The sequence below is a fragment of the Vigna angularis genome, chromosome 9 (assembly GCF_016808095.1).
Source record: "Vigna angularis cultivar LongXiaoDou No.4 chromosome 9, ASM1680809v1, whole genome shotgun sequence".
Taxonomy (NCBI): domain Eukaryota; kingdom Viridiplantae; phylum Streptophyta; class Magnoliopsida; order Fabales; family Fabaceae; genus Vigna; species Vigna angularis.
This window is the reverse complement of record NC_068978.1, coordinates 1,457,518-1,480,557: the sequence shown is the minus strand read 5'-3', so window position 1 is coordinate 1,480,557 and position 23,040 is coordinate 1,457,518. Positions and strand designations below refer to the sequence as shown.

Genomic DNA, 23,040 nt, shown 5'->3' with positions numbered 1-23,040 from the left:
TGCAGCTCCAGATGGCCACCCGTGGCAGACAACCCAGAAAGTGAAAGCGTCAGAGAAACCCATACTGTAAGCCGCCACTACTTTTGGACGCTCGTCAGCACTACTCTGGGACTAACGCTCTTGAAGGATAAACGAAACGACCACTCACGAAATGACCGAACGCTCAAAACTCGAAACCGAACGTTCAAACCGAACGCTCACAGAGAAACCCATACAGACCGAACGCTCAACACTCAGTTCCCAAAATGAGACCGAACGTTCACAAGGAAAGACTGTGGATACCGAACGCTCGCAAGCTAAACCATTATTCGGACGTTCGGCAAATAGAGAAAATGAGCGCCCGTTCTCATTGGTGAAAAACGAACGACCTTCAAAACTATTTGGACGAGCGGTACAACAGTGATAGGACGAGCGCTCCAAATCGAGGACGAACGTTTACTATTTGGACGAGCGGTACAACAGTGATAGGACGAGCGCTCCAATCCGAGGACGAACGTTTACTATTTGGACGAGCGGTACAACAATGATAGGACGAGCGCTCCAAACCGAGGACAAACGTCCTCACTATGACCGAACGCTTAAAGATTGCTTTACTATTTGGACGAGCGTCGCGAACCAAGAACGAACGTCCAGCAGAAGATCGAACGAACGCTTTACTATTTGGACGAGCGTCGCAATACCCCATGTGCCGAACGCTCACTCAAAACAAAACGAACGAACGCTCAGATTATATGAACGAACGCTCTACTATTTGGACGAGCGTCACAACAGTGCTAGGACGAGCGCTCCAAATCGAGGACGAACGTTTACTATTTGGACGAGCGGTACAACAGTGATAGGACGAGCGCTCCAAACCGAGGACGAACGTTTACTATTTGGACGAGCGGTACAACAATGATAGGACGAGCGCTCCAAACCGAGGACGAACGTCCTCACTATGACCGAACGCTTAAAGATTGCTTTACTATTTGGACGAGCGTCGCAATACCCCATGTGCCGAACGCTCGCTCAAAACAAAACGAACGAACGCTCAGATTATATGAACGAACGCTCTACTATTTGGACGAGCGTCACAACAGTGATTTAGACGAGCGCTCCAGACCGAGGACGAACGTCCTCAAAAAACAGTATGACCGAACGCTCTTTCTTCTTTCCCCCTTTTATTTTTATTTTTTTATTATATTTTTTGCAAATAAATTTTATTAATCTACCCGGACGAAATTGAGTGTTGACAAGTAGAAAGTAAAGGAAAGTAGTTTTGTCCGTGAGTTTGTTAACCTAAAGTCTTCATTTTCTTTTGGTTACCACCTTCAACTACCATCTCAAGCCAAATCCATTCAAAGAATAAAAGAACCTACCTAAGATTGTTATGTTTATCCTTACAAAAAAAAAATATAACATTTGTGTTTTTTTTTCACTTTTATTGCAAAATAAATGAGAATAAAATGTTATCATCATTAAAGAACATGTTCTTCAATCCCTTTAAAAATCCATTAATTTTTTTTAAGAATCCTTTTCTGTTTAAAAGTCAAAGCCCGTTGCTTAAAATTCGCAAATTAGTTAGTTAAATGCATCACCAAGTACCAACGTCACTTCCTATATTGATTTGGTGCGTTTTGTCTTTTTATTATTTGTGTTATTATATGTTAATGTTTTTTTAACTGAATTGCAAGTGCTCTTCACGTCCTTTCAAAGCGCTTAATTATGACAAATGTTGAGACATTTTTTTAACAAACCCTATCTTATTCTTCTTCTCTCTTTTACCCACTCATAAACTATTCATTAATTAGGTCAAATTCACCAAAATAAGAAACAATAGTTTTATGTATGTTTGTATGGAAAATCTTTTAATGAGATGCTCTTCAATCCACTTTGCACCAAAAATAGTTACACCCACCAACTCTCTTTTCCCAAAAAAATTGGCACATCAACTTTGCATTTTAATACAAAAAACCACAAAATTAGCCATCATGCTTTTGCACCAAACAATTACCATTTTAGCTAAAAACACATTCATAATTATATATAATTCATCTTTTTATAAGTTAGTTTAACTTTTATTTATTTATTTCAATTATCTTATAAATATATCAATAATAAGTAATAGTACAATGACAAACATTTACATTTATTTGACACTATAAAACAGTGAATTTTTTCATTTTAAAAAAAAAGAAAAAAAATAAAAATAAAATAATAACAAATAAATATAAAAAATTTGTATGAGTTAAAATATCATTTATCTCTTGAATGAGTAATGATACTATATCATTCATTTACATTTATTTGATACATACTATAAAATAGTTATAAAAAAATGAATTTTTCTATTTTTTAAAAAATATTCAAACGTCATTATATAAAAAAAAATATATTTTTTCACACATATTTTTTTACAATATTTTAACACGTAATTTAAACTCCTAAAAAAAACTTAAGTGTCAAAATATACTAAAATAAAAGCAATAGAAGTTTGTTGATTAAACATTAATGAAAAGAAAAAAAAAAATTAATTATGGTTTTGACTCGTTTAAAGCACAGGCCACGTTTGAGACGTGTGCAACGCTCCAGCGTATAAAAATGCGCATGGTGAGGTGAAGTACAACTGCAAACCCAGCCCAACGCCACGACGGCACAGAATAAAACAGTTAAAACGGAAACAGAAGTCGCCGGCGGAGAAAAGTATATCGTTTTCCGGCAACGAAATGGTGAGGTCCGTCGACAGTTACGGTATGGGAGTGGATGAGTCGTATAGCTCGCTGCCGTGGCTGTACTTGATGTTCCTGTCGATCTGGTTCGTCTCTGCTTGCTCTTGGACCTTTTACACCTACAAAACGCGCCACACTCAGGTTTTGACGTTAAGCTATGTTTCGTTATCGTTGTTGAGTTTGATCTTTTAATCGAATATATACAACGCGAGGAAATTAAATGAACTTTTGCGAACATATTTATTTATTATTGTCTGAGTGAAGTCGATGAGGAATTTTTACTTTATCAACATGTGATTTTAATTGAAAGCTCTATGATAATTAATTGTTTTCGTAGTACTGTTAACTTGAGTTTTGAATAAGCATTAGTGTTTTAAAGGTGGTTATTTTTTGGTTGCGTGACTGCTTTGTTTTGTGATGTTGTTTTTGTTAGAGCAGTGGAATAATTTGCAGTGGACACTTGCTTCGGTTCCGTTGATTAAAGCATTGCAGCTCATGCTGTCCTTCCTCTTCTGGTAGGTTTTTGCACTTTTATTTTTTTCTTTTTGCTTGTTTAATGTTGCAAATGGTTTCTAGCATTTTATATTTGATTTGGCTGTAAACCAAGTGTAGTTTGTCTGGAAAAGTAGGTCATTCTTTGCCTCTGTAATAGCTCACGAGTAAGGAGTCGAAATAAGTGTATTATTGGAGGAAAGACGAGGATACCAAATTTTCAGTTCTACGAATAAACATTCCATATATTTGAGAATCAAAAACTTCAATATTTGAATGGAACTTTCAATTTTTTGAAACAAAAAGATTATCTCTCCATCTTGAGTCAGCATTCAAAACCTTAATACCTAAGATTCTATAGGTCTTTCCTCTTATATATTCATCTTTCTACTTTCTCACCCACCTTTGATTTTACAGTTGGGTTCTTGATAATTTAATTTCCAACATATCAGATTCTATGGAAGAGTACTGTGCTTGGAGAATACTAGTCAGACAAGATCGCGGAGTAATACGGCCTTATTTGTTCTAAGCATGACTATATATTGATAGAGTATTTGTAAGTGAAGATGGAAAAAAGGCAAATAATTGTTCTAAATTTAGATACATTAGAAACGAATCTTGCAAGCGTTCTCATGCACAAGAACAACTCTGTATTGGTTGAAAATTATGGGAATGCTTGTACACATTCTTTTGCATATAAGCTCCGCGATTGGTCCTGTACAAAGTTTATGTCAAGCAGGAACGGGACAAAGCTCAAACTAACCCCCAATTTTGAAATGTATGCGTGGGGTTGTCGTCTATAATGGAGAATCTCGTTTGTGTTAAAGAATCAATTACATACATCATAAAGTTGTTCAATTTCAGAAGGATGGTTTATGATATCGTCAAGTAATCTCAAGTATATAAATTTTACACAGCGTGTTTGGTACATACTTTCTGCAACAACAGAGAAGCTACCAAATGTAACTTTCATTAACCATTTTGACATGTTTTTTTTTTTTGCCTTTATACCATGTATCAAAACACACTGACATTCTACATACTGTAAACAGACATATTGCTTAGCTTTACGGTTTGGCTTAGTAAATAGTTTGTTATTTTTCCTCTGTTATTTTGCAGTTAGTTTGTTAGTAGTTATTAGCTCTCTGTATCTGGCAGTGAGAGTTATGTTTGGCCATCTATATAATGCTACTTGTAATTGATCACTGTGATAAATATACAGAATGCTGTGTTCTTTTATTTTTTTCATTTAACTGTCTAGAGTTTCTACATACATTTTTAATGTGAGACTGGACAATGCATGGCAAGCTTTGAAGTTTGTTTGACAACACGGTATAGAAGTGTGAAATTGTATGGTTGTTGTACTAAAAATTTACTTCATTGGATCTCATGACACTATTCTTGCAGGTATTCTTGCTTCAATTTTCAGGCCTGCTCTTTGTGGATGTCATTTGGGGTGTATGTAACGGGGGTGCTATTTCAGACAGCTGCTTTTGTCTGCTTTTTACTCATTTCTCATGGTTACTGCATCATGTGCGAGCGTCTTTCTTTAACTGAACGCCGTTCAACTGCCGCACTTGCTTGTATCTTTTACTTGACTCTGATTGGGTACAAGGCTTGTGTGCCATACTTCTCTGTAAGTTTCTTATCTGGTCTAATATAATGTAGTTTAATTGGTTAAACATCTATATTGGTGATTTATAAGATGTATGCATGATTCATTGATGCTAATTCATAATTTGACTAAATGTGCAGGTTCTTTTGCTATTAAACTATTTTGTTACATTCTATATAATATTCCACCATATATCCCAAAACCTACTAGTGCTACGAGAACAATTGAGCCTTATAGAAAACGAGGATATTCAACCAATGTATGATGCCGTGTATAAGAAGTACACAATATTCAAGTAAGTTCCACACATCTGAGAAGTGTACATGTGTAATTTCTTCCCATTTGCATACATATATCTCACCCATGCAAACAATAACTTATACTTAATTGTTTCCATATTTTTCATCGTGCAGGAAATTTCAGGGTGCAATGCAGATAGTAGCTACAGCAGAAACTGTGGTATTATACTTGGGTTGAGTTTCTCTTTATAAACTTACACAGTGATATATATAAATATCTAACTTTGACAATCTCATCAATTTTAGATATATATGAACATGAATGACTCTTCAGAGAATTACTGGCTTCGTTTATTGCTCAGGGAATGGGCACAATTCTGCATCTTTGTTTACATTGGGTATGCATATCTGTTTTCCTGTACAATTATCCTGAATTCTCGAACTTTATAAAATTTATCCAAAAATGCAATGCATTATAATTTTTGTCTTAGTATATGATCTTTTTTCTATTCTGCAAAAGCTATTAATCTATTCCTTTATATACAGATGGATTTTCAGGTCACATGATTTGGCACCAAACTTCTCTGTCATGCCAATCACTAAGTGTAAAGGCGATACTCTGGTTCCTCCCATCTATAGTATTGTAAGTTTTTCTTTTTCATTAGTAGATCAAGATTTCAAACTACATACAGTAAAGTATAGTAATAATAAATCAGTTGTAAATGACGTTTATAGTGTAGCACCGTTTTAGGATTGGAGCTCCTACTTGTCATTTAGACAAGTTTAGTGTGTTACCTACATAAGGTCGGGTGGAAAAGAGCGAGAGAGAAGAGAGAAGCTTGAAATTTGATATAAAGGAAAAGACTATGGTTGGTTCACATTAGATAAATTAAAAATAATACTTTTTGAAACTATTAAAAAATATATATTCACCTTATAACCATTATTATAATATATATATATATATATATATATATATATATATATATATATATATATATTATTTAAGTTTTCATGTGATATATTTCATTTGATGAGTGTTAAAATATCATTAGCCTCAGTAAATACATAATATGAAACTAGGTTAGTAGAATAGAAAATTATGGAAATTAAAGAAATATAAATACAAAGAAATAGAAAACAAACTACTAAAAATAGGTGAGAAATTATTGAATATCAACCATTTATTTTTTAAACTAGTTTTCTCTTCCTTCTCTCCCGCCAAATATCCTAATTTTATTCCTCCTCCATCCTCACAACAATCAAACAAAAGTAAAAGTTATTTTTTTTCTCTTTTTCGATTATTATTTTCTATCTAACAAAAAATATCATTTTCTTAGTTTTCTTCCTCTGATAAAAAAAAATATCTAGAGTTCATTCGCATATGCCGATAATTAAATAATTAGTCTAGTGTTTATGTAGTTACAGAATACTATATTCTGTTTTCTGACTACTCAAAACACCTTGGTGCAGGAAATGGATGCAGCAACATTTAAAGACTTTAGTAGTCATGAATGGCACATTGGAGTGGTAAGTATTATATAAACTTGTCATCATGTTCTATTATTTGGTTGACTGTGCAGTATGGTATGTTGCATAATTAAATATCATCCCATAAATTCATATAAGCTTTCGGTAATTTTTATTTTTAATCTTTCGATAACTTATATTACATTCTTAAAAAATTCCTTTATTATCTTTTACGTATACATTCTTTATGAACACTAGATAACTGAAATCGTTCATTTTCTGTCTGTGCAGCCAACTTCTGCTTCTCATGTGGAAAGTTCCAAAAATGATGTTTTGGTAATCATTCAGCATCCTCGAGCACAGAGGCTAAGAAATATCGATACTTTTTCGCATAGCGCCCTCAGTACAAATTCATCTCCATGTCGAAACGTAACGAATACTGCTACATAATCAATTATATCTGCTTCCCATGTCTATGCCTTTTCCCTTGCAGATGACATGGTCATGATTATATATTTAATTATGACACCCTCAATTTTTCTTGAGAATCCAGAGTTAAGCGCATACATATGCGTTTTAGCTCGTTTCCACGAGTAAAGAAAGAGGTTAGAGATTAGAGTTATCTGCAAATATGTAATAATACATTGTCAATGCATTGATAAATGTAAATATTCCTCTTTATTGTGGTGTTAGTTTTTTTCATTTTCATTAACAGTTGTCAAAGGGCCTAGGACACTAAAAAGCTTAATTCTCATGGTGAGTTGGTGAACTAATTTGCCTATGGCGTGGTTGGGGGCTTATATTGAAAATCAACTTTGCTTTATCTCTTTCGCATTTAATTTCATTAACTACATTCAAGGTGCCCACTAAGTTGGTATTTTAAAGTCAATGTCTTTTTGGTTGTGTAAAATCTATGATAAATGATAAATTTTTGGTTGTGTAAAATCTATGATAAATGATAAATTTGATTCCAAACATGTATATATAGTTGATAGTTTCGTCCCTGAACGAAGAAACATGTAAAATCTGTCTCAAAAATAGACGAGTTTTTGACAAATTCATTAAAGTGTTAGGTCGATAAAGGTTTTTATACATAGATAGGTGACACGATGAGATGTGACAATTCGATTGTGGCAAATATTGACCATGTTAGGTATCATTTCACAAGATTATGTTGTCACTATATAAGGTTTTTCTTTTACAATTTTAATAACTTTCAGGAGAAAATTACCATTTACACCCTACTCCCTAAAATATAGATGACCTTTTTCCTTTATTGCTCTGCAAACAAAGACTCAGTATAATGACTCCTTCACAGCCACGTGCTTAATGACAATCAATGTCACAATAATAGATATTGTGTTCATTTTGCCATTTTTTATGTGAGAATCCTGATTACTTATTTTTTATTGCCCATTATTTGAGAACAAAAAGAGGACTAGAAAAAAAAAAGGATTACTTTCTTTTATTGCCCATTTTTACATTTAAGGAAAGAAAAAAAAACCATTGATGAAGTTAAGAAAAAAAAAAGACTATATATGTTTTTATCTCTTATAGTTAAAATTAGAATTGTGCCTCTTCAAAAATATTGTCTAATTTAATGATCAAATTTTAAAAATACATTAATTTTATTTTTTTAATTAAATTTTATTAAATTTATTTAATGTTTCAAATATATTTTAATATTAACGAAAAATCCATTTAAAATATCAAATAAATTAAAAAAAAAAAGCGAAAAATTCATTTAAAATATCAAATAAATTTTAAAAAATTTGATTAAAAAGACTACTGCTCAAAATTTAGAAAAAAACAAATTTTAATTTTTAAATTAAGATACCAAAAATATATTTAAGAAAAAAAAATCTCATAAAACATTTAACTTTACAATATATTCTTTATAATTTAAATATTAAAAAAAGTCATGCCCAACCGTATATATAATGTTGCCCATGTAAGAAAATAATTTATAAAAGCATTAATATAAAAAAGTTATATAAAAAATAAAATATAAAAGAATTAAACACTAAGTACCAATTTATATAAGAAACAAAATATTTTAAATAATTAATATATAAAAATTTAATAATGAAAACATAGCGTATGTGTGATATTTTTTAATAATAATAAAAATATTATTATTTTGTAGATATTTTAATAATTAAAATGTTAAATTTTAGAAAACTATTAAATTTAAAGAATTAAACACTTAAAAATAAAAAATTGATAAATATTTATTTTAATTTAAAAACAATATTTATTTAAAAAGTAAAATTGATTAAAAAGAGTAGGAATATCCATTTTGTGTATAAGAATATAAACAGTTAATTAAAAATATTCAAATTTATTAAACACTTAAAGTTTAATAACTCTAATTAAAAAGTTTGATTACAAATAAAATAAAGTTGTAAACATTTTACTCAGAAGAATTTTTCTTGGGAAACTTGACTCCGGGCTTGATCACCCCAATGGCACAAAGGATCCAACATGCAGCGTGGTTTTTTTTTTTTTTTTTTTTTAATTTAATCCAGTTGAAATTGAAATTGCTTTCTCATATTCCGTATCAAAGCTTCCGCATGAAACCCTAGAAATGAGTGCTGCAGGTATTTGTTTCCCTTTCACTTTTCATCCTCTGTTTGATAAATGAATTGTTTCCAAATTTTGCAGTGAAAATGCTATGCTCTAGGTTGTTTGAAATCTTTATGCTTCTTCTGTTGTTTCTAAAACAAAATACCCTTTGTTTTTCCTATGTCGTAGTATGCTTTATTCTTTATGGGTTTCTGATTATTAATAGTGTTTGATGGTTTTGTGTAGTATAGGTGGTGCGTTTGGTGGCAACAGGGGGCTTCGTCCAGTGCCTCCAGAAAAGGGGATATTCCCATTGGACCATTTGCATTTGTGTGACCTAGTATGTATGCTTCTTTTTCACTTGTTTATTCATTTTTTATTTCTCAGCTCCATTTTGATTCGTTCTTGTATCGCCCTCGTTGCAGGAGAAGGTGGAATATCTAAATTGTTTGAAGACTGCTGGCCACCAGTCTGAAAAATGCAGGCAATTCTCAAAAAAATACCTGCAGTGTCGTATGGAGAGGTGGGTTGCTTTCAATGCATTGCATATAAGTTTTCAATGCACATGTTAGTTAGTCTAATTAAGTAGGCTAGACTTCTCTGTTGAGCTCAATTTTGTAGTTTGACATGATGACTAAGCACCTTTATAAAGTCTTAATTATCTTTCGTGGATTTGAATTAGTCATTCTGAATTTTTGACTGTGATCTGTTTAATTGAGCAATGCAAATTTTGGTGAGGAAAAGAGTGAGCATTATTCATTTAAAACTAATTATGATCTTGAATATGGAACTAAAAACAACAGAAAATATACATGCAACCATACTTTTACAAATTACCTAATTATAGGAACAAAATGTTTCTTTGAATAACCCAGAAAGAGAACGAGATTACTGGAGACAGGAAACAGTAATAGCATTTTAAGAGATAAAGTCTCTATATTTAGGATTAACTCTTGTTATTCAACTGGCATCCGTTATTAATCATTTCTCAGGCAGTAGTTTCGTCAATGGTTTTTCTATAGATGTGTATTTTTATGACACCATATGAGCTTGACAAGATCATAGCACAAGTAGAATGCTATTCTATCAAAACATGTACCAATTTTGCAATGAAATCATGGAATCTAATCTCATTCTAAAATATTCTCACGATGAAATATTAAGTATAGAAGTTAGTGATTTTAGTGGATATCTTTGATGTGTCTTGTTCTTTTCATTGTAAAATAGTTATATTATGCTGTAGATATTACTTTTGGTATATACGGTTCCTACCTTTGTTTTGACTAGATTTTTTTATAACTAATTACCAAGAACTATGTAATTGGCTTCTTACAGGAACTTGATGGCAAAACAAGACTTGGCTGAACTAGGTTTTAAGGAAAGTAATGTAGAAACTCCTGGAGGAAAAGTTACTGATAGGGTTGTCACTCAAGACCAATAAACCCGAAGAATTAAGAATGTATATTGATTTCGAGGTAGAGTTTTGGTAATGCCATTTTTGCCGTTATCTTCCCATTCGTTTGAAAAGTAATGTCTAAGCATGCTCTGAGAACAAAGATGTCAGTGAACAGAAGATGGTGGACAGATTGTCCCATTCCCTCTTTTAGACTCGTGGCTATAATTATATGGATTTTGATTTTGTTCCTTCATTGCAATGATTAACAAATTGACTGGGTTAGGCTAGTCAATTCAATCGAAAGATTGATGAACAAGTTAGGTGTTGTGTTTGTTTCATTCGACCAAAATACCGAATGATCATTGATGAGGTGGTTGAGCCAGTCCTAGAAATGCTTACAAATAAGTTTCTTTTTTATTCAATCAAAAGCATTTTCGTGTACCAAACAGACTCGATGTTAAACAATAAACATAATTTATTATTCTTTAACATTTTATTGTTAATATTTTATTATGGTATTGTTTTTCATGTTAATGTTTTATTTTACTCAACCTTGATACTGTTTTCTATTAATAATAGTTATATATTATTAAAGTCTCTGTTTATCAGTTTGAGTTGGCCTTTAGTTTCATCGTAATCGGAGTAATGAACCTTAAATTGGTATTTTTAGCTATTGAAATCAATTACCGATCTATTGTACCAGTATGAAGAATGATATTAAGATGTGATTTTGAATGGTTTGTACATTTTTAATTTATTACAATGGTTCCTCACTTTCCTGTATCAAAAGATGAAAAAGATTTCATCGTAATGTAAAATTTAAAAAATAATTGTTCATCATTTCAAAATCTTGAGGAAGTTAGTAAAAGTGTATCATTGTTCTCTAAAAAATTAATTGAACTCAACCCGTACTTGGTATTTTTTATATATAAATTTTGTAACCTTTTGCCATTTGCACGGTTATATCATCTGACTTACGTGTTTTAGATATGGTTCCCCAAGAACATAGACAAAAAAAATAACTAAAAGTTGAAATGAAATGAAGTTAATTCAGTCTAACTAAATCATGTTTATACTGTTTGAAATTATAAAAAGAAATCATAATCTTTAAGTTAAATTTAATTAAAATTAAAATTAATTTATATTTTATCAGATTAAATTTAATTAAAATTAAATTTTAATTTATATTTAATTTAATTTATATTATATTTTATATATTTTTTTGTAATTTATTTAAATTTTATTTTAAAAATTTATAAAACATATATTTTTTAAATATTTACGAATATTTGCATCTACCTGTAGATTTTAAAATATATATGAATATTTTTTAAATAAATATTCATGCGAACAGTGGATAAGTAGAGAACAAATTTTTCTGTTATAGATCACGTAGCAATTATGAAAATAAAGACAAATTTGAATGTAAAAGATGAACCCCAACCATGTATCCACCACACTTCAACTACGCAACAACAGAGGCTTAAGGTTCATTCAGTCAGAGCAACGTTTGGTGTTGACTTTGACTTGATTGAAACTACATTGAGTTCAAGTTTAGAGTTTGGTTTGGACATAATACGTACAAGTGCTTTGTTTTTTTGTTTTAAGGTTGTGTTGTCCACAAACAAAGCATTGGCAAGGAAAGCTAATAGGAGGCAAATCCAAAGGGCAATGCAGAGTTGGAGTTGGTGAATTAATTATAAATTTAGTGTCTCTCTCTTTCTGTGCCTCGATGCCACCGCTCTTACTCTAATCCATTATTTATATTTTCCAACATTAATATGCCTAATCTTTTCCTCTGTCTCTTCTCTTACTTTTCATCTTTCCATGGCTTCTCACTTCAATCTGCACCATCAACTTTTCAACTACTCGTAAGCTTCCTCTTACTTTTTCTTCTCCTTCCTGTTGTTGTTCTAACAATTGTTTCAAGCCCATCAAAATAACCCCTTCTGTGCTGTAAAAGAATAAATATTATCTGAAACATATATTAACTCATTGCTTATCCGTAGTTGATATTTTCTTACCTGAAAGTTGAAATTTGTTTCTGAGGATGGGTTTCTACTTTTGGTATATAATCCTTTCGCTACCCCTTTTTTTGCCCCGTTATGAAATTAATCAGCCAATCATCCATGGGACCAAAATCAGCTAAAAAATATTAAAAAAATGAAAAATTAGCAAAGTTGTTGGACGGTAGCCTTTTGTACAAAGTTAAAGTTTCATCTTCTGAACTGCTGTTGTTGTTGGTATCCTCGTAATAATGTTGTTGTCAAGGTAACCAACAAGTTGTGAGTTGTATTACCCAGCAACAATTTGAAAAACAAGACATTTATTATACATGAAAGTACATTGTCACTTGTATCTGTTCTGTCTGAAATAAAGTAGCAGATTACTACATAGTATTAGTCACTAGTTCGGTAGTTCCAGCTAGCATTTTTTCTTAATCTGTGATGTGTTTGATTTCGCTATGTATTTTAGACATTGCATACTGTCAAAAGTTTATGCATCTCCTGTTTCTTCCTAAAACAGATCCGTGGGGCTAGATATCAGAAAAAGAACAACGGCTTATGCCCTTCAACATGCCAATTCAAATGTGTTAGATGAGAGAAATAATAGTTCTTTGAATAGTGGCATGCTAGTTGGATCTCTGTCTTCATGTTACACATCCTTCAAGAAGCTCTCATTGTTGGCAGCATCAGCTAAGACTTGTTTTTACGGTTCTGATGATCAAAGCAAAGAAGCAGTTGAGGTTACTGATGTTCCATCCAGTAGTGAGGGAATAGAACATAATAGGGTGCACTGTGTCGTGTGGTTATTGCATGAATCTTCTAGGAGCTTTTCCCAGTCAATCAATTCGCTTGGAGTAGCAAGGAGTGGTCCTGCTCTTGCAATGGCTTGGATTGGAAAGGATGTGGGTGAATGGCATAGACGTATGGCTTATGAGGTACATGCAGCAAAATGTTCTATAGTGAAGAAATATATAATTGTCTCCTACACATTATTCTTTTACATTGTGGGAATTTGTGATATAAGCCTGTAAATGAGAAGATGCATATACTTATTTCCTGAACAATCGTCAGGAAAAGTTGATTGGGTCTAATAATGAAAATATAACCATTGACATGTGCATGTAGGTTGCAGTTTATGCTTTAATGAAAGCAGTAATTGATTTGGAGATATTGCTTTCACATGAACGACTAAATGAATTTTCCCCAGTTAAAGAGATGTAAGCTTTTACTGTTTCTGCTTTTCTTGTCAATAGTAATATTTACACACACACACATATATAAGAGTTGTAACATGTTGGAATTTTATCAAACCTTTGATTGGAAGAATAGTTGTGCATCATATTACATTTACTATTTCTGCTTTTTCCTTACTCGTTAATGGTAGTAATAATAAAAGTGATGTTGTTAAATACAACTGATGTAAGCATTGCTCTCATCTGTGTTTCTTCTCCTCCCTGTTTCAGTTTGAGCCCACAAATGAATGAAATGGGAGAGCACATTGAAATTCGACTGAAAATGAAGCATCCATATTTGGTGCAGTGGTTTAGAGACACTGAAATGCCGCGGATAGCAGGATATTTTATTCCACTTCTAAAGAAGTGGTCCGTGGAATATGCAGGAAGGTTTGTTTGAAACTACCTTGTTTTCAGAAACATATATTTGAACCTTGGATGGAATTCCTTTTTCTTAGTCAACAAATGCCCTTGCATTCGTTGGACTTTCAAAGTTTTCCTCCAAGTTGATGATTTTATGTTCATTTCAGTTAGATTCGCCATATATTCAGCAGAAGAAATTTAGTCTGACAGAAAAGTATTCAGCGGTATTGCAGGAATTATTGTGGCTATAACATGTTGTAGTGCAGTGGTTAAATTTGGCTCCAGGCATATCTGCTGCTCCTTACTTGTATTGTCTCTTGAAGATGTTTTGGTCAAGCTTATGGACTTTTCACCCAATCTTGCATCTATGGACAAATTACATCAGTTAGCAACTGAGGCAGGATTTGAACAGTGTTTCTTGTACCATTTTGGTGGGAAGGTTTTTCCCAGTGAGAAAACTGAGGACCTAGAGTTTTGGATTGGTTTGGCCCACAAGAAACTATTGAAAGCCTTCAATGAAGAAAGCATCTCTTTAAAGAAGCAAAATTTTCAACAAAAGGTCAACTTGCAGACTTGTGCAGAAAATTGATGGATAAATAGGACTTAGTCTGAGTATAATATTTATTTAAGAAATAATTTTCCTCATCCAAAGGGAATAGCAGAAGCATTTAGGCAAACATATTTCGATAAAATTTAGTCCTGTTGATACACTGTTGACATGAAGAAGACATACTTAGCTGTAGTGCATTTTTCTTTTTTAGTTTTATAAAACAGATAATATATTTCTAGTCATGGTTTGCATGATCACTTGACATGCCTTCCAAATAATCGATCTTGTTAATCTCGTTATTTTATAGGTGCATGCATGGTTATATATCATTCTATACTCAGACAGTTGTTTATGCTGTTCCTTTTACAGATACGAGCAGACAGTTTGGCCACATTGGGGCTTTTTACATACCTTGGAAGAAAGACTAGAATGTTTTTGTCAGTAATGGGCATTAAGGATCTTGACGGAGTAGTCAAGGACTTCCTCAGGTTGATCTCTTTGCTTGTTTGTTACATTTTTAATCATGTAAATTTTCAAGATACTGATAGTGAAGATTCAATGCTTTGATTTTAGGTACCTGGAATTTGGCATTCTTTTCATTTATCCGGAATTTTCCTCCATCAGTGTGTACCAGTGTTTCATGGAGGTTAGTTTCTGTTAAATACCATTCGTATGTTGAGATTAAATGTCACTGATTGTAATCTAATATGTCTTTCAGGTGGTAACAGATGAGATAGGATGGCTTGATTTTTATATGTCCTTTGTTCAAATAAACTGCAAGGAGAAAAGGTCTAAACATAATGCTCGCCAGGCAGAGAAAGAGATAATTTCTTCTGTAGTTTTTACTGTGTGCTATGATGTTTTCTCTGGGTTTGCACACTTCAATCGCTCAACTCAACAATCATTTGACACAGCTTCACGGTCATACTTGCTTATTTGGTAATATTTAGTTTATATTTATACATCAGTTTAAGTTTCTTTGTCTAACAATAGTAACTATTAACATTGTATGTTTTGCATTCTGTTTTTAACATCCTAGTCAGGGTTTGCTTAGTATTTGTCTGCAATATCACTGGGCTGCTTATGACAAGTCGGGGTAGGCTGGTTCTTGTTTGATGGATGCTTTACTCATTAAATGCTGAGGATCATTAATTAGTGCCTATTTTCAGGGAATCACTAAATACCATGGATCATGCTGCAATTGACAACCAAACATCATATATGGGAAGTATAAATGGACCCAAGTTACCTCGGGTGTTTGAAGTGCATCAGATGTCACATGATTTAACTACAGAAGGATGTCCAGAGATTAATTTTCGAAACAGTAGTACATTCAAAAAGGTATGTCAGTAGATGTGATTTATTATAACAACTAGATATATGACAAGTTAAGGAAATTCATTATCTTGATAAACTAGGAAGTAGGTTGATTCCTTATGTGATTTCTATACTCACAGAAGGAATTTGCCTGTTAGGTTTTGATTTAATTCTTTTATTCAGTGTTGTGATTTTTGCTCACGTATTTTGGCAAGGATACATATTGGTTTTGTTGATCTAAGTATCCTTGGTAGTTGACAATTTATCCTTAAAGATAAGGCATAATCTAAAGGGTTTAGAGAAATCGTTTAGGATTAGAAACAAAGTGAATCTCGTTGTAGTTGAGGTTAATGAACTGGGAGCATAGATAGAGACAAAACAAAAGATAGACAGATGTTTTTTATTTACGAGACAGTATACATGAGGCCTTGGCTGTGGATTTGGTTTCAAAGTTTCTTCCTTTTTTAATCACAGGCTTCAGTTTCTGCAATCACAAGTAAGAAAACATATGAGAAAGACTCTGATATTGACAAGTCAAATACTCAGCCTCAAAATTTTATCAAGAGATACATAATCAAATTGGCATCCACAAGTGCAGTAAGAGTTTTAATAGTGTTTCTGGTAAATGAGTAAGCTGTAATGACTCTACGTTTTTTAATCTGTGGAATATTGTACCAGGACATCTGGATGGGTACTGTATTGCTCTTCATAGACATTTCAGTTGCTTTAGAGCTACTTTCAAGGCAAATGCATGGCTGCAAGCCTTCTGGTAGTCAAAGAAAGAGGCTAAACAGAACCTTGTCTGACATAATTGTGCTAATTCCAGTGACAATCTTGATGCTACTTCCTGTGAGCACCTTTACCCTTTCAGAACCTTGTGGCTTGGTTAACTTTCTGTTTAGTTCACTTTTAAGACCATGCTAAACTACCCATTAATAAGATGTATAATGTCTTCCCTAACACACCTTGTATTTTTTTAACAGTTTAATTGATATGTATTGTCAGAGTAAAATACTCTTACGCTGTCAATCAATGTCACTCTTATTGTAAATAGTGAAGTAGTTATTACAGAAGTTAACAAAACTTACTATATATAATAGTTTATGATTGTTTTACGATTGGATTACTGTATAACAATGTTTTTCACTGTTAGTGCATAACCTTTTTTTTTATTTTTCTGTTTCTAATATCTCTACTGTAGCATTTTCTTAAAGGATGTGACTAGGAGAATATATACTTGACAAATTTTCCTTTCTTATTTGTAGTGCAGACAGAGGAATTGATCACTGAATATGCAATTATAATACTTATTACTCGGAGAAGAAAGTGCTGGAAGTATTTCAATTATAATAATTGATTTTATTTCTGTTTCCAGGTAACAGCTGTAGGCCATGCAGCTATTCTGGCAGCTATCAAGAAGTATATGCCGTTCTTGGTAACTTTTTGCTGCCTTGTCTTTCAAGATTTTCATTTGTCTTGCCCTACTCATATGCTTGCTACATTATGCAGATCCCTTCATCTTATTCTTCTGAGCGCTTGGATGTTGTAAAGCAAATAAAGCAAACTAGAGAGATGGGTGATCAGTTACATTTGGCTCAGTTTGACCTTGAAGATCAACCAGTAACCATTTCTTGAACATGACCAAGTCTCATGTTACATTTGAACTTCATAGTGTCAGTGCCTAATCATTCGAATCAAACTTCTTGGTCAAAAGTAGAAAATTATTGCAAAGTCCTTCCAAATCCAAAGGGATTATGTATATTTGGATAACCTTTATGGATACATTTTTGGGTGCTGAAGATATTTTTGGAGAAAGATAACTTTTTGTATCTTTTATTCCGAAAGTACTTCTGGAAGGAGTGTTAGTACAAACATGTATTGTTGATTAGTAATATATAGATTATCTTGTTTAAACGTTAAAATGCTACATTACAATACTTGTAATTTCATTACATTCGAAGCATGTTTAATAAAATGAAAATGGCTATTCATTCATATTGATTAAATTACATATAAATGTATTTCAAATTAAGTACATAGATTATTCCGTTGATTTGAAAGCTATATAAAATATTGAATTATATAGCAGCAGCAATTAGAGATTACATAATATGGATGTATTGTTCTTGATTTACCACCCGCATAAACTGACAAAGCTACAGCAAACTTTTCACGTAGTCTACAAGGCAGTTCTTCATTTCACACATAATGGATACAATAAATATGAATGGACATTTGAAAAAACTGAGTTGTATTTTACCTGAAGCCTGAATTACAGTTGTAATATCTCAACCATTAACTACATACACAACATACTCAAGAAAATAAAACATTACAGTGCTACACAACATTCTTATGCTAAAATCTAATTCAAAGCGACAACCATTTTGAATCTCTTCATGTCCAAAATGTATTCTCATTTTATTATTTTGCTGTCAACATGGACATGTAGAATTTCATTTATAGAGCTCCATCACTGCCAAGAAAATCAACATTTTGCACAGGTAACGAAACTATGAACATTTTTTATCTATTAATGTCCAGCAATTCCACACCGTAAATAATCCTCCATAACAACACAAGATCTAAAGTTTAAATCATTCTCCTTGAATCACGAGAAGAGGTCATATGGTCCTACAAGCATGAAACAATGTGGTCATGTTAATCCACCAAAAGCTAAACAACAGATATCATCTCGACAAATTCTCCACGCAGCATACGTTTATCATTTAAACTTAAATATGTTAAATATTCAAAATTACTCGTCCCATGGCAAGCATGGGGGCCCAACCAAGGACTTGTGAAATTATTGTAATCTAGTTTATTAATGAAATTGTATCATATTTTAACATGAACAGTACTCTACCTCATTCATCTATGAAAAAGCAAACCAATAAATGGCACACCATAATCTAACAAGGTAAATTATTCATGCAGGCTATCGGTTTCCAGGTGTTCAGTAATGATTTTTTTTATTCAACCCTATGTTTCCACAGATTGCCGGTAAAATACAAAGTGGCTTGTTTTTAAAAATAAATCACATTTTAAATTATATCATTCCATTCATGTCGCTAAGTTATTCACTAATGAATCTGCACTTCAAAATGCATAAATTAAAACCAGATCCTTAACAAAAATTAAACCAATGGAAGGTACTTGTAAAGTATTTACACCAAACTTACAGAGATAAAGTCAAATGCTTTAGTTTCTTCTTTCCTTGAGGTGTTGATCATTGAGCTAGGAGTTTGAGTTTGAAAATTTGGTTGAAATATGTCTGGCAAGGGTGATTTTCCATTCGGTCCAGCCATTTGAGCAACACCATCATCTCGCATGTTGATATTATTAAGGTGTTGGAAATTAGCCATTGTTGCTAAGAATTGCTGTTGAGCCAAAAGAGTTCCCATGGCACCGTAATTAAGAGGCTGGGAAGAATAAGCTTGGTTCAACATGAAGCCAGGTTGCATATTAAAAGGCAGAGTACCATTAGGAAAAATGGGATTTACATTCAACCCCATTGGCTGAGAGCTCAACATGCCATCTGAAGTATTGCCAGGAATATGGTCAGTTAAGCCTGAAAATAAAGATTCAAATTGCATGGAAGGAGATGCTCCCTTCTGCGTCGTACTTGAGGTATTTTCATCCATTGATAGACCGCCCATTAAATCAGTGACAAGCTCCTTCTGGTTTCCGTGCTCAGAATTGGAAGTAAAAATGTCAAAAAGTTCAGGATCACCCATATTCCCCTGCCTGTGATTGGCGTGATTGCTCTGCTTATCACTACCAACAGTCATCCCAGAAAAGAGATCATCAGCATTTTCTTTGTTCTCACTTGTGTGAAATGAAACATCAGCAAATGGATCATCATCATTTTTTATTTCTTGACTAGCCCCAATAGAGCTGCTGAAATCTCCAAATAAATCATCAACCAGAGGAGTGGATGTCAAAGTTGATATATTTTGATCTGTTACACTGTTTAGAGTGTCCTCAGTTCCGTGATAATCATCTGAATCACCAGTGTCTATCAAATTAGGCAGCTCCACAACAGCAGCATTCTCTGTTTTCACAGCATTCTCTGAATTAATTGCAGAGTTGTTTGACTGGCCTCCACCTAAAAGACTAAGAACCTGTCCATCAAGGGGCCAAGTGCTGAATTAAATTACACAGGTTGCTCTTAAAGTTATTAGCTTATATCAACTGAGTGCCAAGTCGTCTAAGCTATTACAACAGCAACACAGCCTCATCCACTAGGTCTAAGCTATTACTGTTAAAATATTTTAAAAATATACAAATGACACTTTAGACATTTGGCATAGCATATAGTTCATTTCCTCCACAATTGACAAAGAAAAAAAAAAGAACAGTACATTTACAAGGGTGAGACTCACATGGAATTTCTTACTGGTATCCGCACTTCCAAGGCTAAGAACAAAATATTAATGATCAAAGCTGTTTCACAATTCGGATTCCATTATAATAATTAGCATCCAACCTACTCAGTCTAAAAGGTTTCACATGAAAAGCCTATCCATAACCTGTCAACACATTCTTCTCCAATCACCAGTGATAAACGTTTAGAACTAAAGTTTCAAACCTGAGAGCTTAGCGCTCTCTAAATTTGCTTATCAAATTAGCTTAGAAACCTTTGATGATATCATCCAAATCCAAAGCAATACCGTTGCTTTAGGGACAGCAATAGCATTATGCCCAGCTGACTTGAGTCTGTAACTGTCGAATATTTTTAGATTAATATGTAACAAGTTCACCACAAACTCGTGATATCAAACAAAGTACCACCTTTACATTAGGGACAGCAAGAGCCACAGCTGACATTAGTCTGTCACTATTGAATATTTTTAGATTAAATATATAACCACAAGTTCAGTACAAACAACAATCTATCATTACCTTAGTTGACTCTATATGATCAATTTTTCTTCTTGCTGGTTCACTAGTTTTTTCATTACCAAAACTTTAGGTAATTTAATCACACATTAAAATAAATTGAAATAAGTACAAAGTGCAAAATAGTTGATATGGAAGCTTCATGTAATAGCTATTCATTTGATAGATAATGAGGGTACCTTTGCAGCCCTTTCCCGTAAAGAGACTTGCGGAGATTCAGAACATCTCAGCACCACATCTCTATTTTCAGTGAAGTAAGATTCCACCAGTGAAAAATGATCATCATCCTTCTTCCTCAGAATGGACTCAAGGACACAAACAGCTTTCATGCGAACCTGCAAATATTATTCACAGAACACAAGTTAAATATAATATCAATGCAAATAAAGATATCATGTACAGTCACGCTATATTCTGATCCAAAAATACTTGGAATGAAAATAATTTGTAAATCCTAAAAAAAAAGACTTATACAGACAAAGAAGTGCATATTTGTATATTTAACATGGTCAATCCTGTCTAAATTTACATTTCTGTCAAAAATCAACATAATAGACATGCCTGCCAAATTGGAGATTGAAGCTTCAGTTCAAGGGCATGACATAAAGCCAATGCATCTAACTTTGCAGCCTCCGTTAGGAAAGCTTGAATTGCATCACGAGTGGGTTGCAGGCGAACACCTCCTGAAGTTACAATTGTCTCCAGCAACTTATGCTCTCTTGTCTTACTCTCTACATAACTTGCACCAGAATCCCCATTTGATGTTTCCGTCTTAGTTACTCTTGAATCCTGATTCCAAGGACCAGAAGATTGATTCTTTGAACCTCCAAAACTACTCTGAGCTTCATTATGATACGAAATTGGTTCATATCTGTCACCATGTTCTGTTTCATTTGTCAACGATCTTCGAAGATTTGGACTCTTATAGCTGCCGGGATCATTTTTCATCAGCGAATGTCCCTGTGTTAAGCTATTAAGCCCTTGCTTAATTGACGCGCTTCCAATACCAACAACCTCACTGATAAAAGATTTTTTATCTTCCTGTGGCGGTTCATAGTTTTTATTCCCAAACCCTTGTATCCGCCGGTTTAGATCTTCAGCGGGTGCTGGCTTACTATTCTCTTCTGAAAAGATGGCAGAGATAGCCTCGTGAGCAGTGTCTCTCACGGCCTTATTTAGTGCATCGCCTTTCAAAGGATCCAACTGTCCCTTGTAGTGAAACAACTGACGAACCGCCACTGAATGTCTCTGCATTTCCCTTCTGAACTCCACGCCCGACTTCCCAACCACATACTTTATCAATCTTAAAGCCTGCCAACATTAACACAAGCATGTATCACAAAGTGTTTACATAAATTATATAGGATGCATATTCCAAACTCTGACACCAAAAACCACTATTATCCTTTCTCATATCCCCACCTCCAACTTCACACTGTATAATTACAAAGCTAATTCCAACTATTTCAATTTTCAAATCCAATATCCCTTTCATCCCTCATGCAAACACTAGCAGCTATTCCAAAATCTCCCCACACCCCAAAAACAATAAAAAAAAAGTATATCGAAATAAAAAAATTTGAAGTTTGAACCATCCAGATCCAACTCATCCAATCCAAAAACCAAACGGATTTTTAAGTACCTTCTGTTTCACAATTGGGCTTTTATGTTCCAAACGTTTTAAGACAAACTCCGAAACCTCCTTCACAATACTAACATGCGAAGAACGCAAAAGCTCGCTGATTTCCTCCAATTTGTAAACGGGCGTGACTTTATCTTCATCGGACGTAGCTGAATCGATCAACCGCGACCGCCAGTACGACTCCACTGCTCTTCGACTCGATTCCATTTTTCCCCAAATCACAACACCTTAAACTTCCCACTGAGATGGGATTTTTAATGCATAAACTATATTAAACCCCGAGACGAATGCTAATTCTCTGAACTTAAACACACGGATCGATCGGGTAAACGATCACCCAGATAGAAAATCCAATCAGGGGTTTAAAAAGTCGCAAAATTTTGAGGAGAATGGAATGAACCACGATGCCCCCTCCGACGGGGTTTTGAGATTTGGGGAAGAATCGAAGACGACGAACGACAGAGAAAGAAAAGACAATTTGTGGCACCAAATACACTTGCGAAAAATGAACTCGTGGAATGAATTTTCACTTATTTTCTTCGT

At 33.4% G+C, this 23,040-nt stretch overlaps 4 protein-coding genes across 8 annotated transcripts; 3 read left to right on the top strand and 1 right to left on the bottom strand.

Annotated features, from left to right (window-relative positions):
* The first annotated feature begins 2,579 nt into the window (after nucleotides 1–2,579).
* Nucleotides 2,580–7,347, top strand: LOC108320522 (uncharacterized). 2 transcript variants are annotated; one of them, XM_017551963.2, is made up of 9 exons: nucleotides 2,580–2,849; nucleotides 3,147–3,223; nucleotides 4,608–4,836; nucleotides 4,956–5,110; nucleotides 5,229–5,274; nucleotides 5,361–5,452; nucleotides 5,601–5,697; nucleotides 6,528–6,584; nucleotides 6,816–7,347. In XM_017551963.2, the coding sequence occupies exons 1-9, from the start codon at nucleotides 2,706–2,708 to the stop codon at nucleotides 6,972–6,974; spliced, it is 1,056 nt and encodes a 351-aa protein (XP_017407452.1). In that variant the 5' UTR covers nucleotides 2,580–2,705; the 3' UTR covers nucleotides 6,975–7,347. The 2 variants fall into 2 exon arrangements, with proteins under 2 accessions (XP_017407452.1, XP_052723931.1); XM_052867971.1 differs by having other exon boundaries at nucleotides 2,710–2,849; nucleotides 3,142–3,223.
* Nucleotides 7,348–8,976: 1,629 nt separating this feature from the next.
* Nucleotides 8,977–10,974, top strand: LOC108320534 (uncharacterized). Of its 2 annotated transcripts, none has more exons than XM_017551980.2 (4): nucleotides 8,977–9,124; nucleotides 9,341–9,429; nucleotides 9,515–9,612; nucleotides 10,425–10,974. In XM_017551980.2, the coding sequence occupies exons 1-4, from the start codon at nucleotides 9,112–9,114 to the stop codon at nucleotides 10,528–10,530; spliced, it is 306 nt and encodes a 101-aa protein (XP_017407469.1). In that variant the 5' UTR covers nucleotides 8,977–9,111; the 3' UTR covers nucleotides 10,531–10,974. The 2 variants fall into 2 exon arrangements, with proteins under 2 accessions (XP_017407469.1, XP_017407468.1); XM_017551979.2 differs by lacking the exon at nucleotides 8,977–9,124 and adding an exon at nucleotides 9,179–9,207 and having other exon boundaries at nucleotides 9,336–9,429.
* Nucleotides 10,975–11,865: 891 nt separating this feature from the next.
* LOC108320429 (uncharacterized) lies at nucleotides 11,866–18,112 on the top strand. Of its 3 annotated transcripts, XM_017551846.2 has the most exons (14): nucleotides 11,866–12,356; nucleotides 13,012–13,426; nucleotides 13,617–13,708; nucleotides 13,955–14,113; nucleotides 14,309–14,645; nucleotides 15,006–15,124; nucleotides 15,210–15,282; nucleotides 15,355–15,575; nucleotides 15,676–15,732; nucleotides 15,806–15,977; nucleotides 16,428–16,550; nucleotides 16,632–16,802; nucleotides 17,329–17,388; nucleotides 17,463–18,111. In XM_017551846.2, exons 1-14 carry the CDS (start codon nucleotides 12,313–12,315, stop codon nucleotides 17,586–17,588), a joined length of 2,169 nt encoding a protein of 722 aa, XP_017407335.1. In that variant the 5' UTR covers nucleotides 11,866–12,312; the 3' UTR covers nucleotides 17,589–18,111. The 3 variants fall into 3 exon arrangements, with proteins under 3 accessions (XP_017407335.1, XP_017407336.1, XP_017407337.1); XM_017551847.2 differs by lacking the exon at nucleotides 15,676–15,732 and having other exon boundaries at nucleotides 11,867–12,356; XM_017551848.2 differs by lacking the exons at nucleotides 11,866–12,356; nucleotides 13,617–13,708 and having other exon boundaries at nucleotides 13,244–13,426; nucleotides 17,463–18,112.
* A 75-nt stretch (nucleotides 18,113–18,187) lies between these two features.
* LOC108320625 (protein MODIFIED TRANSPORT TO THE VACUOLE 1) lies at nucleotides 18,188–23,040 on the bottom strand. Its single transcript, XM_017552102.2, has 5 exons — nucleotides 22,498–23,040; nucleotides 21,417–22,166; nucleotides 21,035–21,190; nucleotides 19,136–20,077; nucleotides 18,188–18,587 (listed from the first exon to the last, which is right to left on the bottom strand). Exons 1-5 carry the CDS (start codon nucleotides 22,702–22,704, stop codon nucleotides 18,546–18,548), a joined length of 2,097 nt encoding a protein of 698 aa, XP_017407591.1. The 5' UTR covers nucleotides 22,705–23,040; the 3' UTR covers nucleotides 18,188–18,545.

Coding starts and splice junctions, on each gene's coding strand:
- LOC108320522 (XM_017551963.2), top strand. CDS start 2,706: ATGGTGAGGTCCGTCGACAGTTACGGTATGGGAGTGGATGAGTCGTAT. Junction 4,837..4,955: donor CTTGTGTGCCATACTTCTCT/GTAAGTTTCTTA, acceptor CTAAATGTGCAG/GTTCTTTTGCTATTAAACTA. Junction 5,698..6,527: donor TTCCTCCCATCTATAGTATT/GTAAGTTTTTCT, acceptor ACCTTGGTGCAG/GAAATGGATGCAGCAACATT.
- LOC108320534 (XM_017551979.2), top strand. Junction 9,430..9,514: donor ATTTGCATTTGTGTGACCTA/GTATGTATGCTT, acceptor CCCTCGTTGCAG/GAGAAGGTGGAATATCTAAA. Junction 9,613..10,424: donor CTGCAGTGTCGTATGGAGAG/GTGGGTTGCTTT, acceptor GGCTTCTTACAG/GAACTTGATGGCAAAACAAG.
- LOC108320429 (XM_017551846.2), top strand. CDS start 12,313: ATGGCTTCTCACTTCAATCTGCACCATCAACTTTTCAACTACTC. Junction 12,357..13,011: donor CATCAACTTTTCAACTACTC/GTAAGCTTCCTC, acceptor TTCCTAAAACAG/ATCCGTGGGGCTAGATATCA. Junction 15,978..16,427: donor ACAGTAGTACATTCAAAAAG/GTATGTCAGTAG, acceptor TTTTAATCACAG/GCTTCAGTTTCTGCAATCAC.
- LOC108320625 (XM_017552102.2), bottom strand. CDS start 22,704: ATGGAATCGAGTCGAAGAGCAGTGGAGTCGTACTGGCGGTCGCGGTTG. Junction 22,167..22,497: donor GCCCAATTGTGAAACAGAAG/GTACTTAAAAAT, acceptor TAATGTTGGCAG/GCTTTAAGATTGATAAAGTA. Junction 20,078..21,034: donor TACGGGAAAGGGCTGCAAAG/GTACCCTCATTA, acceptor CTTGATGGACAG/GTTCTTAGTCTTTTAGGTGG.